Source organism: Oncorhynchus gorbuscha, linkage group LG04, assembly GCF_021184085.1.
Source record: "Oncorhynchus gorbuscha isolate QuinsamMale2020 ecotype Even-year linkage group LG04, OgorEven_v1.0, whole genome shotgun sequence".
Taxonomy (NCBI): Eukaryota; Metazoa; Chordata; class Actinopteri; order Salmoniformes; family Salmonidae; genus Oncorhynchus; species Oncorhynchus gorbuscha.
In genome coordinates this window covers 58,145,430-58,160,309 of record NC_060176.1, presented here as the reverse complement: position 1 = coordinate 58,160,309, position 14,880 = coordinate 58,145,430, and the positions used below count along the sequence as shown (strand labels likewise).

At 39.4% G+C, this 14,880-nt stretch overlaps 1 protein-coding gene across 6 annotated transcripts in view; it reads right to left on the bottom strand.

Moving 5' to 3' along the window:
- LOC124034360 (pre-B-cell leukemia transcription factor 3) overlaps positions 1–9,063 on the bottom strand; it is a 92,316-nt gene extending 83,253 nt beyond the window's left edge. For all 6 annotated transcript variants that reach the window (XM_046347455.1, XM_046347457.1, XM_046347460.1 and 3 more), the window contains exons 1-2: positions 8,108–9,063; positions 7,308–7,381 (exon numbers count right to left, since the gene is read on the bottom strand). In XM_046347455.1, the coding sequence (XP_046203411.1) occupies positions 7,308–7,381; positions 8,108–8,301 (268 nt within the window). In that variant the 5' untranslated portion in view covers positions 8,302–9,063. The remainder of the gene's footprint in view (positions 1–7,307; positions 7,382–8,107) is intronic.
- Between the last annotated feature and the right edge of the window lie 5,817 nt (positions 9,064–14,880).

Below are 14,880 nucleotides of genomic sequence, written 5' to 3'. Positions count from 1 at the left end.
AAATGTAATGTTTCATACTTAGCACAATTTGGTTAACCTGCAAAGAATAGCTGACAAGTCAAAGGTGATATCGAATTCATCAGCCGGTCTCTTTCTGGTCTGAAGGGCGCACAACTCCAGTAATATATTAGAGGAGACGCCTCGCTAACAGATGCCAGGGTCCTGATGGGGAACAAGCTACCTCCATGTTGCAAAAAATGAACTCCAACATGAACATAAAGCACCAGGAAACGGGGAAACATTATGACATCTGACCACTGGAGAGGAGGGCCTAGCTATATGCAATGATCACAGGGAAATAAGTGTGTTAAAAAATGGATTATGATCAGTTATACAGGGGTTGAACATCTTGAATTAACTAACACGACAGACAAACTTATTCCCATTGACAAAAAAAAAAGTTTTGAAGCCAACTGAATTAATAAAGTCCAATGAAATTCCAATAACAGAATTCTGTCTATGAGGTAATATTCTACATGTTCATATTCACTGTATTTTCTTGAATAACAAAGAATGGAGCAAACCGAACGATCTGAGGTAGAAAGTAATTAAATGAAACATGAGCTCATCTCCAGAGTTGAGGGTGGGGGTGCAGGGACCACATTTATTAAATGAGATTAGCAAATATAAGACAATGTCATTGATACCCAGACTGGGTCAATGTGGGAGGAGCCTTTCTTCCTGATGGATGAGGCCGAACAATGCTGAGGAGGATCTGAGAGATTTATTCTAATTTTCTTTTCTATTATTCATCACGCTTCAGCAGCATGTTGGTTCAGGTGGGATACTCTGTTTGGTTAGCTGAGAGAGGGACCAGAACACTGAGGATAATGGAGTGCACAGAAAGCAAGCAAGGGCCATGCTGCTCCAAGCTTTACCGATGTCAAACGTTTCAATCAAGCTTTCCCTTTTGCATCCCGAGCAGCCTCTCCTGGCTGCCACCGCCTGAAGATAACTATTTCACCAACTGTACAATTGAGAAATGTTGCAATTAACCTACTAAAATATTGTTGGAGGATGCACATTTTTATGCCAGTTGCCATAAAGACTAATTGGTATAATGTATGGGCAAAAATACAATTATGGGCTGCTGTTCGCACAGGAGCCCACAGAAAATGCTTCCAGCTATAGAAGAGGTAGCGAGAGAGGCAAGCATAAGATGGGGTCTGTGTGAGTACAGACGGAGGGTCATCAGCACCAGCAGGTTATCGTATCAAAGCACCTCATTCAGATCAGAATCAGATTCAGGTGCTGTTATACTGTTGCAGTCGGGAAAACAAAATATGACAAATACTGGGAGAATGTGAACATATGACATTCCAGATTCCCTTCCCCATCGATACTGATACGCACCCCACTTTTTCTATTTTCTCTCTTTATCATATGCTTTTTTTCTCTGCTGTTAGGAGAAAGCAGGGGATTTGGGAGCTGCTTAGATAACCTCCCCATCTTCCCAATCCCCTACCCGCTGCAGAGGAAGCACAAGTAGCCCTGCCATTGAGACGGCCAGGAACCCAGCTGTGAGCGAGCCATTCTGCCGAGCGCTATCTAGTCGTTGCAGCCGCATCACTGAGGCACTCTCGAACAAAAAGCATCCAAAAGTCAATTGTCTGTCTGTTGAATGGATTTCTGTTCCACGGCATACATTGACTGTGGTATTTTGCACAAATCAACACTATAAAAAGCAAAGGGTAAAGAACAAGGCAGTCTTCACAAATATTGACATTTGATCTTGGGCCATGGTAAGGATTGTAACACTGTTAACTTCATTGTTTTCTCAATTTAATATGACTATAATCATAATATTCATAATAATCATAATGGCATGTCAAATTAACAACAAACTAGATTTAGGGGTCTCATTAACTCTTTGTCAGGGAGCTTTAAAATGAATGTTCCCTAAAGGTTTGACAAACGTTTACACCCTCAATCCTAACTATATTTACTCAAGGTAATGCTTTTAGTCAGCCTTGCATGTGGTTAATTACAACCTCAATCTGAAAGTTACTCAGCCAGTCCACTGTTCATAACCACAGCATGCACATAGATGAACTAACAGACAAATACTGTGGCATGTTCAGCAGTGGTATCAGCAGTATGAGGAGGCTAACATGTCGGCTAACCCTACCCCCCTAGTCAGATACTGTAACTAGTCTTTCTAATCCACTGCTCTACACACTGGATCTGGGCATTTATCAGCCTGAGCCTCCTGCAATCTCCTACCTCTCCAGACCAGACCTCCCATTTCTGAACTTGATGAGTCAAAGGTCAGGAAAACAACAAGTCAATACACAGCCAGGAGGAGTGCAGTGCAGCTGAGAGAGCTGTGGAGAGGACTAAGCCTCTGTGGCGCGCTGTGATTTAGCCTGTAATAGTTTTCTGTAATCTCTTTCTATTGATTAAACCTCACATCAAAGAGGAGTGCTTTTGCAGAACCTTTCCTTTTCCTGGTCAGAAATACCATATGGAGGTAATCTTTCACCTTTGTTATTCTTGCTGCTCCCGCTGCTGATGCAAGCCTCGCTTCCAGGGCAAGAGAGAGAGGAGAGGAGAGAAAACAAACTCAGCACAGAGAAACTACTGCAAAACCCATCTGATTAGCACTGAGATCTCATGCCCAATGCACTGTATGTCTTCCTCAAGCTATAGTAAAAAAATAAAAATAAAAAACTGCAAATGTATCTTTTTAGAGTTTACTTTTCTTTATCTACCTCTGACATGCTGGGCACAATTCAGAAGAGGTGTGGACAAAAGGAATGTGTCGAAGAACAAACACGTGTCCTCATTTGCAGATTGCTGGTATCAAACATGATGAGTGAGAGAGAAAATAAACAATGGACAATAAAAAGGTAAAGAATTGTAGCAGTTTCAGCAATATCTCACATTCAGCTCATTGAAATGCAAAAACAAGAGAAAGTGAAAAAACAAACCCCTCCTGCTAAAAACACTCAATTTACTGACAGGCAAATGACTTCATGCTGCCACTTAATCTAATTTCTTGCATAATGCCCCCTAATTAGCATATCAAAGTGAATTAATATTTCTAGGGCACTAGCGATGAGGAAATCTGCTCTGGGTCTACAATAAGAGTAAGAAGAGTGCCAAATTTCCTCGGAACACTACAAATAGTCTGTTCACCAGTCAAGTGCATCCCACTTTCTTTCCCAACCACACAACACGGACTACTGAGCCTCCCCCCACCGCCATGCACCAAGTTCCCTAGTGAGTTTCTGAGATTCTAGGTGAGTTAAAATGGCCTTCTTTACTTCTAACATACATATGAATGTAAAACAAAAGAATGTTCTGCACAGTATTGAAGCATATCCTGTAAACATAAAGTAGTTACAGCCATATTTGTTTGCTGCACTGCTGTCAAATTCATGGTTGGATATGGTTTTCCCCGGATGGGATCATTGGGTGGCTAAATGACATTGAGATTATGTGCCAGTGAACAGACATGAAAGGAGCAAACAATCCCTCTATATGATGCCACGGGGGCATGTGAATGACCCACAGTGGGAGAGAAAAACAGTTTGGTTAAGAAGGCCACCAGACCAGCTGAGCTCTGTCAATGGCTAAGAGGGGGAAGGCTGTGACTCCAAACCGCAGAATAACCACACACACACTCACAGACAGACACACTCTCTCACACACACAGATATATGCACATACACACACAGACAGACACACACATCATCCATTACCTCTTCAAACAGTTGTAAATCCAAGTATGTTTGCTGTCATTGTTTAGATGGCTACAATACAAACACTTCAGGTTTGATTTAGCCTGTTTCTATTTACAGCTGGTACAATGTGATCCAAGAATAATAATAAGCATTTTATATTTTCAAGGATTTCTCTCTCCTTACATGTACATTGTACTAATTGCATTTAATTGTATTATGAAACTACTGATACAGTTTTATTATGTATCTATTGATACAGTATAATTAAATAAAGCACTGGATTATCTGATTAAAATGAGATCAATAATGTCCATATGTCAAAACACACACACACACATCTCAATACCAAACTAAAACTGGATTTAAATTCTCAATAGTAAAAACAAAGACTTTACCTCTATCCCATACTTCACACAGCACACAAAACACATACTGATCAGAGGGACTGGGATAGAGAAAATGTACAACCAGCAGCATTGCTACACACAGGCTTTTTTTCCAAATTGAGTGCTCAAACAAAGTAGCACAGAAGTACAGTATATTATTTACTGGTTTAGTTCTTGTGGAAAATGACATTGAAACAAAGACCATCAAAGGGATTAAAGAAGATTACAACAACAGGAATAGTAAACAAGCTCATTTAAATAATTAGCATACTTAGAGACTCTATTTCTCATGCATAATTAATTTGATATTTAATGTCATATAAAATATAAAAATGTCAAAAGTAATCCAACATGTGCCCACGGAGATAAATCCTACAGGTGGGGTTTAGATCTGAAAGCGTGTAGGGATACATGCATATCGTGTGTGTTAATACTAATGCATGGATTAATCTATGATGCACACTCATACAGTATAAAACATACAGTATACTCACAGTTGCTCACACATCGTTACATAGAGCTAAAACATCCAGTGATCATGTTCCCCCTTTTTCTTACACAATCACTCTCTCACTTTCCCACTTTCTTCTCGACAGGCATAAAGAATACCTCAAGCAGGCTAGGCAGCCACGAGGGCCCATCTCCTTCCCCTGCAGACACCTCCTGTGGCCGAGAAGTTCATTAAGTTGTATGATCTCACCCAAGTCACTTCTGCTTATAAGCCACACAGAGGCCATGAATCTGACACCTCGTCACTATTTAAAAGCAGTAGCAAATGAATGTCATTTAAGGGGTTTCTGTATGATAGGCAACTTTCAACTGAGTTTAAGAGTTTACCGGTATTTGACAACTGTCATCCCTCTCTCTCTCTCTCTCTCTCTCTCACTCTTTTAAAGGATACCAAAATATCAAACGTGGCCTTGACCAACATGCAGGGGAAAATGCCAAACGCTTGCACCACTGTTGTAATACTGTCTTTTCTAGTCATAAACGACTGGAACTTGACATAATATGATTCACCATTGGTATCGAAGATCACAGTTCACTAGCGAGAGTAAAGTGGACAGCTTATAATGCTTCTGCAACAGCTTGATATAGAATAAAACATTTCAATAACTTGAAATTATTTAAATGTTAAATGCATAAAAGAATGTCTTGTGTTCCTGTGACATTTTACTGATGGCCTACCTACACTTCAAGTCATGTCAAATATTTAAAGGGCAATATAAATGTCTCTGTTGGCCCCTGTGATGTCAACTACAGACGAACTGGGACAAGGATAAGATCCAGATACTGAGCGCTCTCCCTGTCTCTCTGTGTGTGGAACCAGACACAGGATCATACATTCTATGGTATCTATGTGTGAGTGACTTTGAACAACAAATATTGAGTAAATATGGTGGATAAAAATGAAGAGCCTTTGCCTTTTACACTGTATAAAGTATCCCCCAGAAAATCAGCCACACACCCTTTAGCAATGACTCAACAGCAATATTTTTAATACGTTTTCATATAGGCCGTCATTGTAAATAAGAATTTGTTCTTAACTGACTTGCATAGTTAAATAAAGGTTCAATTAAATATTACAAATAGAGACACAATGGTGAAAATGTTAATTTTGTATATTGCATTGCGGTACAAACACATCTTTGTAATAGGTTTATATGTGAGAAGTTGACTAGCACTAACCTCCTTTTGGCTCATCAACATTTTCAGAAGTATCCTATCCACAAAAAACACCTTCTCCAATAGCGTGGGCGTAAAATCATAGTTTTTGTTGTCATATCGAAAAGTGATATTATATTTATTAGGACCATATGATATGCATCTGGCCTTGCAACGACTGGTCTAGGCTACCTACCCTAACAAAAGCGTATTCAAGATGCACACCGTCACATCACTGACTGTAGCATGTGGTTTGTGTCTTCTTATGAGCAATCTCCTTTCAGCAAAACCCTCAGGCTCACTAGAAAGACTTTGGGCAAAAAAAACAGAAGTGAAAATGTGCATTATAATAAAATAGTGTTCTATCGATGTATGGTGTTTGATTTGCTGTTATGTCAGGATTGCATGGCATTGCGACGCACAAGAACGATTCATAAGACAGGTTGCACAATTAGTATGCTAACCTTAGTAGCTTGTGGATTTATCGTGGTTAGAATTTGAAAAGGGTTATCTTAAAGTAGCATGGGTCCACAATTGTTCACTCATGCGCTCACGCAGACTGGCATGCACAAACTCACTCACACAGCCTGTACACACACACAATAGTGTTGTTTGGGGGAAGCCTATTTAACTTTTTGAGTTTAACTCATCACCTTGTAGAAGGCTACTAAATATACCAATACTAAATACTAAATATACCAATCTTAAATCAAGTCCTATTTTCTAACAATATATTAACCCTCATACAGTTACTCCTTCGTAGGCTACCCATTTGTATTAGTAAATTAATATTGATGTGGGCAAGAGACTGGTTCTAAAATCTGTGTCCCCACATGCTGGGCAGATATTTGAATATTATGTTTTCTATTAGGCTACACAATGCTCTTATATATACTTTCCACAGTATCGTTGCACTTAGCTTGTCACGTTAGAAACGGCTGGCTCTATTGATCGTCTGAATGCTTTATGTGCGTTACAGAAGGCAACAATGGTTAGACTCGTGCCAATAATGCCAATAGTGATCCATCCTTTGGACAGCAAACCTCATTAAGCACGAGATTACAATCTAACTGACTAAATATAGGATTAATAATTACCATCACTGTTGGCTATACATTCCATTTTAATAAAAAACGAGATGCATGGCGCTGAAACGGCTCATATAATGCACATGGTGTGGTGTAGCCTAATAAAACCAAAGCAAGTGAATTTCCTTTATTTATGATAAAATATGGAGGAATGTTACGCACCTCATTGTCCATTCCACCCCTATGTAACCATCGGACAACAACCCTATATCAATTTCTACATGAGAGCACCGAAACCTTTTTGCGGAGATCTGCAGATGCTTCTCAAAGGCTGTAACGTTAACCATAACCTGAATTTTCCCATTTAAAATGTCATAACGGACGGGAGCTGATTCTGTCTCCCGCTTGATAACTTCGGATAAAGCTGCCAACGGGGAGAGTAAAGATGGCGGTGTGCAAATGCGTTGGGGCTCAGCAATGTTGCCTATTGATACAGTCCTCCAGTTGTTACATCTTCCACTTGAATTCATGTGAAGTCTTACCTGTTTTCTCTTTGATCTCGCAGAGGACGCTGAAGAGTGCAGGTTTCATTCTGTGGCAGTTCAGTCCATGTTTCCTGTTTCAGTTTGAGACAAGAACCAACATTGAAATATAGTCACTATAACACCTCAGTTGTTAAAACTTTTGAGATAATAATGTGTCTTTGTTCTTTACAATAACTTCGAGGTCTTGCTCATTTTGCACATGTTGACATGCATCGCAAAGTTGTAGCATAAACAGTGATTTGTCAACACGAATGACGATGGATGCATTGTTTGTTGAAATGCTATTTTGTAAGACTTCAAAGTTTGTTTAAAAAAAGTTTATTAGTAGAAAATGCACAATTGAAACTAAGAGTGTAGGCCTACATTCAAAATTGTTGTTATTGGTAAATAACTTAACATTGGAATTAAATTTGGACATTAGCCAACGTTATTTTAAAATATCAGGTGTTATTGTAAAACAGTACTTTACAAATACGCATCAATGTTTACAGGAGCCCCAACCTACCAAATTCGCAACATTATATGTAAATTAAATGTAAAGCCTGCACTTTGCACATACAAGTTTTTTTTTGCCTCCCCCCAGCCAGAAGCAAGTTTCAAAACTATTAGAATTACTGGGTGACAGGTGTTACCTTTTTAATCTACATTGGCCCCTGCAAATAACTTTGACCATGGGATTGCCATATGGATCAGCCTTTTATAGCCAGCCTTTTATTACATGGATGTTAATGTTCATTAGCTATAGTGAGTAATGGTGCGTGAAGTGTTTTGTAAAGAAAACATATAAATGAACCAACTTTGCTTGCGCCTCGTCCAGACTTTGGTCAGTAATGGTCATTATTTGATGCAGAATGTCACCGATATCTTGTTTTCTCCCATCATCTATCCCATCGTGTCCATGTGGAGGCGGCAGTGCCATGCCTCCTTGTATCGAGTGGCCAGCCAAGCTGACACCGCCGAGAGCCTGCATGATCCGGGCTTGTTCGTCCATAGTCAGCCGAAACAGAATCACGAAGCCACACAAATGGAAACTTGGCTTGAAAAACTCACATACAAAAAAACAACTACAACATGTGTTGCGTTAGAGAGCTGTATATTGGTGATATTGCGTTTACGCGTAGCCTATAAGAAAAAATAAATAGGCTAACGTTAGTACCGGTAATGGTATCAATATCGCGTGTCCAAGTAATCACTTTCTTGCAATCTTCCTTCTTTATGCACGGTCCGAAGTGTGAGTATCTATAAATGTTTTTGTCCGAAAATACATATGCTATAATTGTTCAAACTTATTTGTCAAAATGACAGCCGCTGTCCCTCGTATCCTGGAGGAGTCCTCTTGTCAATTCGTCTTTCTCTTTTGAGTTGACGAGTTGTGTATGATTGCTCCTTGCTGATCTGTCATTTATTAGTCGTCTTCTTTTGATTATGTTTCCTCGTACAATTCCTCTTGAAAGTGTTCAAATCCCCATTATTGTCAGCAGGAAACAAAATATCCAGTGAAAATTAATAATAAACATGTGAATGAAAATATAAAAAATAGAACACTTAGGCAGTAAATTAGTAGGCCTACCTGCTACCTGTAAATGTATTGCAATTATTTTTTTTAATGTTTTGCATTAGTGGAAAAATTATAGAAAAAAAGAACAGCGAGAAATTAATTAGGCTACACGCTGTAAAGCGATGCGCAAAAATATCTGCCTGCTGAAATTTATGAGCGCGAGCCTCTGCCTCTGTGTGCTTTATGTTGTTTGATGGCAGAGGTAGTGAGCGATTGAAAGTGTGCCAATGCCACTCACTCAGTGCAAACGTGTCAGAACAAGAGCTGGAGAAAAAAAAGACAACATCGAAATACAAATGCACGCTCCGCCCATCAGAGGAGGGGTCTATATTCTTGTCACTTCTCTGGAACCCCGAAAGCTAAAATTCTAGTGCATTGCTTGAGATGGTGATTATAATGACGAAATAACGGTGTAGTTCCACTTGTCGTATGCCTCACAAGTGCACGTGCACCAAAATACTGTCATTCCGTTAAATGCATAGGCCTAATCAGATCTTTATATAGTTTAATACAGAACTGATAATGAATTGCACAGACTTTTTCTTTTTCAGGGCTATGGTATAGTCATCTCTACCAAGCCGAGGCTCATATGGTAGGCAAGCAGTATTTTTTTTAATAATATTTGAAATAAACCACTTCGACCAATCAATGTTGTGTTTGAATGCGACTGACGACCAGAGTCTCCTATTGCTGGCAGATGCATGGTCCTGAAAGCCCACCCATCATATCCTCTATCTTCACTGTGCTTGAACAAAAGGATAGAAACTTCTGATTGGTCGTTGCTATGGGTGACATGCATTGCACAGGCAGGCAGCACTGCTCAGCGCTCCCCTGCAGTTGCTATGGCAGCAGACAAGTTGTTGAGCTGGATGCATGGCTACAACATTTAAGCGTCATATACCTACACACCATTCATATAAGACTGTTTCATTGAAATCATGCAAACACCCCAGAATAGCAAGTGTGGGATGAGTATATAATATACAGTGCATATGGAAAATATTCAGACCCCTTGACCTTTTCCACAGTTTGTTACATTACAGCCTAATTCTAACATGGAATACATCATTTCTTTCCTCATCAATCTGTACACAATACCCCATAATGACAAAGCGAAAACAGATGTATAAAAAAATGTATAAAAAAATAAGTATTCAGACCCTTTGCTATGAGACTTCAAATTGAGCTCAGGTGCGTACTATTTCCATTGATCAAATTTATTGGAGTCTACCTGCGGTAAAATCAATTGATTGGACATGATTTGGAAAGGCACACACCTGTCTATATAAGGTCCCACAGTTGACAGTGCAGGTCAGAGCAAAAACCAAGCCATGAGGTCAAAGGAATTGTTCGTAGAGCTCCGAGATAGGATTGTAGGATTGTGTTGAGGCACAGATCTGAGGAAGGGTACCAAAAAATGTCTGCAGCATTGAAGGTCCCCAATAACACAGTGGCCTATGTTCAAGATTCTCTGGTCTGATGAAACCAAGATGGAACTCTTTGGCCTGAATGCCAAGCGTCAGGTCTGGAGGAAACCTGTCACCATCCCTACGGTGAAGCATGGTGGTGGCAGAATCATGGTGTGGGGATGTTTTTCAGCAGTAGGGAATGGGAGACTAGTCAGGATCGAGGGAAAGATGAACATAGCAAAGTACAGAGTGATCTTTGATGAAAACCTGTTCCAGAGCGCTGGAACGAAGGTTCACCTTCCAACAGGACACCGACCCTAAGTACAAAGCCAAGACAACGCAGGAGTGTCTTTGGGACAAGTCGTTGAATGTCCTTGAGTGACCCAGCCAGAGCCCGAACTTGAACCCAATCGAACATCTCTGGAGAGACCTGAAAATAGCTCTGCAGCTACGCTCCCCATCCAACCTGACAGAGAATGGGAGAAACTCCCCAAATACAGGTGTGCCAAGCTTGTAGAGTCATAACCAAGAAGACTTGAGGCTGTAATCGCTACCAAAGGTGTTTCAACAAAGTACTGAGTAAAGGGTAATCAGAGGGCTGATATAAATACTATGCATGTCAGTCTCTCTTGGCTAAGAGTTGAGAAGAGACTAACTGCATCACTTCTTTTTATAAGAAACGTTATTGTCTCAAATCTCAAATTGTTTGCAGAGTCAACTTACACACAGCTCTGACACACACACTTAACCCACAAGACGTGCCACCAGGGGTCTTTTCACAGTCCCCAAATCCAGAACAAATTCAAGAAAGCGTACAGTATTATATAGAGCCCTTATTGCATGGAACTTCCTTCCATCTCATATTGCTCAAATAAATAGCAAACCTGGTTTAAAAAAAAGATAAAGCAACACCTCACGGCACAACACCTCTCCCCTATTTGACCTAGATAGTTTGTGTGTATGCATTGATATGTAGGCTACGTGCGCCTTTAAAAGAAATCTATGTAGTTCTGTCCTTGAGCTGTTCTTGTCTATTGATGTTCTGTATTATGTCATTCTGTATTATGTTTCATGTTTTGTGTGGACCCCAGGAAGAGTAGCTGCTGCTTTTGCAACAGCTAATGGGGATCCTAATAAAAATCCAATACTAATACATATGTAAATGTGATATTTCGGTATTTAATTTTTTATACATTTGCAAACATTTATAAAAACCTGTTTTAGCTTTGTCATTATGGGGTATTGAGTGTAGATTGATGAGGGGGAAAAACAATCTCATCAATTTTAGAATAAGGCTGTAATGTAACAAAAGTCAAGGGGTCAGAATATTTTACAAATGCACTGTATGCCATTAGCAGACACTTTTATCCAAAGCGACTTACAGTCATGCATGCATAGATTTTACGTATGGGTGGTCCCGGGAATCGAACCTACTACCCTGGTGTTACAAGCACCATTCTGAACTACAAAGGACCACACCCTACCTTGGTGTAAACTAGACAGAAAGCTCAACATGTTGGTGATAGTGAAGTTCACACAAACTCTGTCCTGGTGGCACCATATGAACCATCACATAACATGTTTCTATTATCTTAATTAATTGTAAGACTGAATTAAAGAGGCCATACAGAGATTTTGCCTCTGGAGGTGCTCTTGAGCCAAAAGGGGTCCCATAAATGGACAGATATTCACCAGAAATTACCTCATTAGACAGAAAGGGGCTCATCCATGCCAATGAGCAAAAGCCCTGTTAGCCTAAAAGACAAGATTGTATGGTTTCATTAGTTATGAAATCGATTTACTGTTTTGAGGTAAAACAGTAACTAAACCTACAGACTCTTTAATGACAACTGAAGGGCACACCTTTTGACTCAAGAGCACTCCCAGTGCATTCAAAACTCTTGAGATAAGTTACAAAATGTTCTTGGATCAAACAACCATCATTGGACATGGACAAAAGTGGTTTAGTGTTATCAGAATGGAACACCAACTATTTTTGCATCACTTCATTGAACACCGTGCAAGTAAAAAAAAAATGTTTTACATTTATTTTTTGAAATAAATCATGAAATACATTTAAGAGAGATTTGGTTCTAGACTCAGTCAAGAACCTAAAAGGTCTTAGGGTTGAGATCGCGGCAAGCAGCTTCCACTAAGTCAAAAAGCAAATGAGATTCTCTTCTTTAGCGAACTGTGTGGTTCCGCTCTTTCTTATTCACTTGACCTTGAAGTATCAGCTCAACACACTCTTGAGTTTAGTGAATAGGGAGTCCCAGGACTACTGCATTTATCATTGAAATACTGAGCTGTCAAGTCAGACTGCATACCTGTCAAGGAGGGCTCAAAGGTACAGCTCGAGCTCCTCTCCTCTGTTGCAGTGCATGATTCTTCATTGCATTGCATAGCATGACTTTTCACCATTGTTCTCAGCCATATGTCAACATAATTCATTTCCGTACTATGACAGCCCCCTGCAAAACAACACAGTAACATTGTACGTTCACCGCACAGTTTACATAACCAGGAGCGCATTATTGTCATAAAACTATGATTTCAATTCTGAAACCATATTACTAATCTAACATGAATAATGTCTTTTTCTTCTATTAACTTCCCTAATCATCTGCAGTCGGAAACCACTGCTTCTGAGGGATATAAAAAAGCACCTTTTAATGCATTTGTAATTCCACCTCAGTTGGTTTAAAGAGGAGTTAGTCATAACTGAAAGTTCATTATACTGTATTCCTGCTTTTGGTTGATCTGGATTCATTGAAACAAGCCCCACTTCTATAAAGAACATATTAACATTTGAAATAAATTATTGCTGTTACAGCTACACCACTTGAGTCCAGGGCAAGAAATCTACGCATCATATTGCATAATGAAATATACTGATGATCTATGATTTACCTTCTGTGGATTTAGTTGGGAATGGGCATGGTATAGTTGGAAAGGATGTGTGGTAAAAAATGTTTAAAGGACTTTCAATTACTGAGGCAAATGAACTCATCACTAGTAATGAAATGAGGACTTTTACACAGTGAATGCTAGTCTGTTTGAACTACACATGAGTGTGCATATACAACACTTCGTCATCTGTTCAAATTGATATTATGCTTCATCTGTTCAAATGTATATTATGCTTTTCAATGTGACATCTTAAAAGACCCACAGGTGCCATAGAAAGCAGTGACTGTGTTGACATATTTCATTTAGGCATCCTTCTGCAAAGCTGTAATTGCCTAATTAGCTTGTTAATTAGGAGATTAGCATGCACTGATATAATGGCTTGCTTTGTTGTGATGGGAGGATAACGTTTAAGTGAGGATGTTATGGGTGTATGATTTCAGAAGCCTGGTGTCTGCAAGGGGTCAGGGAATACTAAAGAGTTTTTTTTTTAAACATGACAATTCTGTAAATCTAGTTGAACACAAAACGAATTAATTCAACAACATTTCCAAATTAATTGAATATTCAAATGTTTGTGCTTTAATATGTCAAAATGATAGGAATTAACAATGTATCATTTGTTATTATGACTCAATCTTTTTAGATTCAAAAGGAACTAGAACTACTGGTGATGTGTCCACCTCTTTTACCAACGGTCGTAAGGAGACTGTGAGGTGGATGCTGGTCTGAGTGGTGGCTCTGTGATCCCCTTGCTGAGGGAGATTTGAGTAAATGACCAAATTACCAGAGAAATTACGAACAGTATTTTCTTTGGTTTGTGTACGTTGTTAATTTATTTCATGGTATTTATCCCACTGGAGAGCTAGGCCCAGCCAATCAGAATAAGTTTTTCCCCACAAAAGAGCTTTATTACAAACAGAAATACTGCTCGGCAAATGAGAAATGCTCATTGACAGGGATGTAAACAAATTTGTGCACAAAATTGTAGAAGAAAATTTCTGGGATCTTTAATTTCTGCTCATGAACAATGGGACCAATACTTTACATGTTGTGTTGATACTTTTGTTCAGTGTACAAATAAAGTGGGCAAAGAAGTATGTAAACATTATTAAAGTGACCAGTGTTCAATGATTCTATGTACATAGGCCAGCAGTCTCTAAGTACCAGGCTGTAGCCTGCTAGTAACATTAGCTAAAGTTCAGGGCAGTGTACTGGGTGGAGCCTGGTTAGTGGTGACTGTCTGATGGCCTGGAGATAGAAGCTGTTTATCAGTCTCTTGGTCCCAGCTTTGATGCACATGTACTGTCTCCGCTTTCTAGAGGCCGTGGCTCGGGTGGCTGAGGAGGCGCTGTTGCACCACTGTCTGTGTAAACACACAACAGTGCCTTGCAAAAGTATTCATCCCCCTTGGTGTTTTTCCTATTTTGTTGCATTACAACCTGTAATTTAAATTTATGTTTTATTTGGATTTCATGAAATGTAGTGAAATTTTAAAAATAACTTTTAAAAAACAAATAAAGTGGTGTGTGCATATGTATTCACCCACATTGCTATGAAGCCCCTAAATAAGATTCGATGCAACCAATGCAACTTTCTGAAGTCACACAATTGGTTAAATAAAGTCCAGCGGTGTGCAATCTAAGTGTCAAATGATCTCTGTATATACACCTGTTGTGAAAGGCCCCAGAGTCTG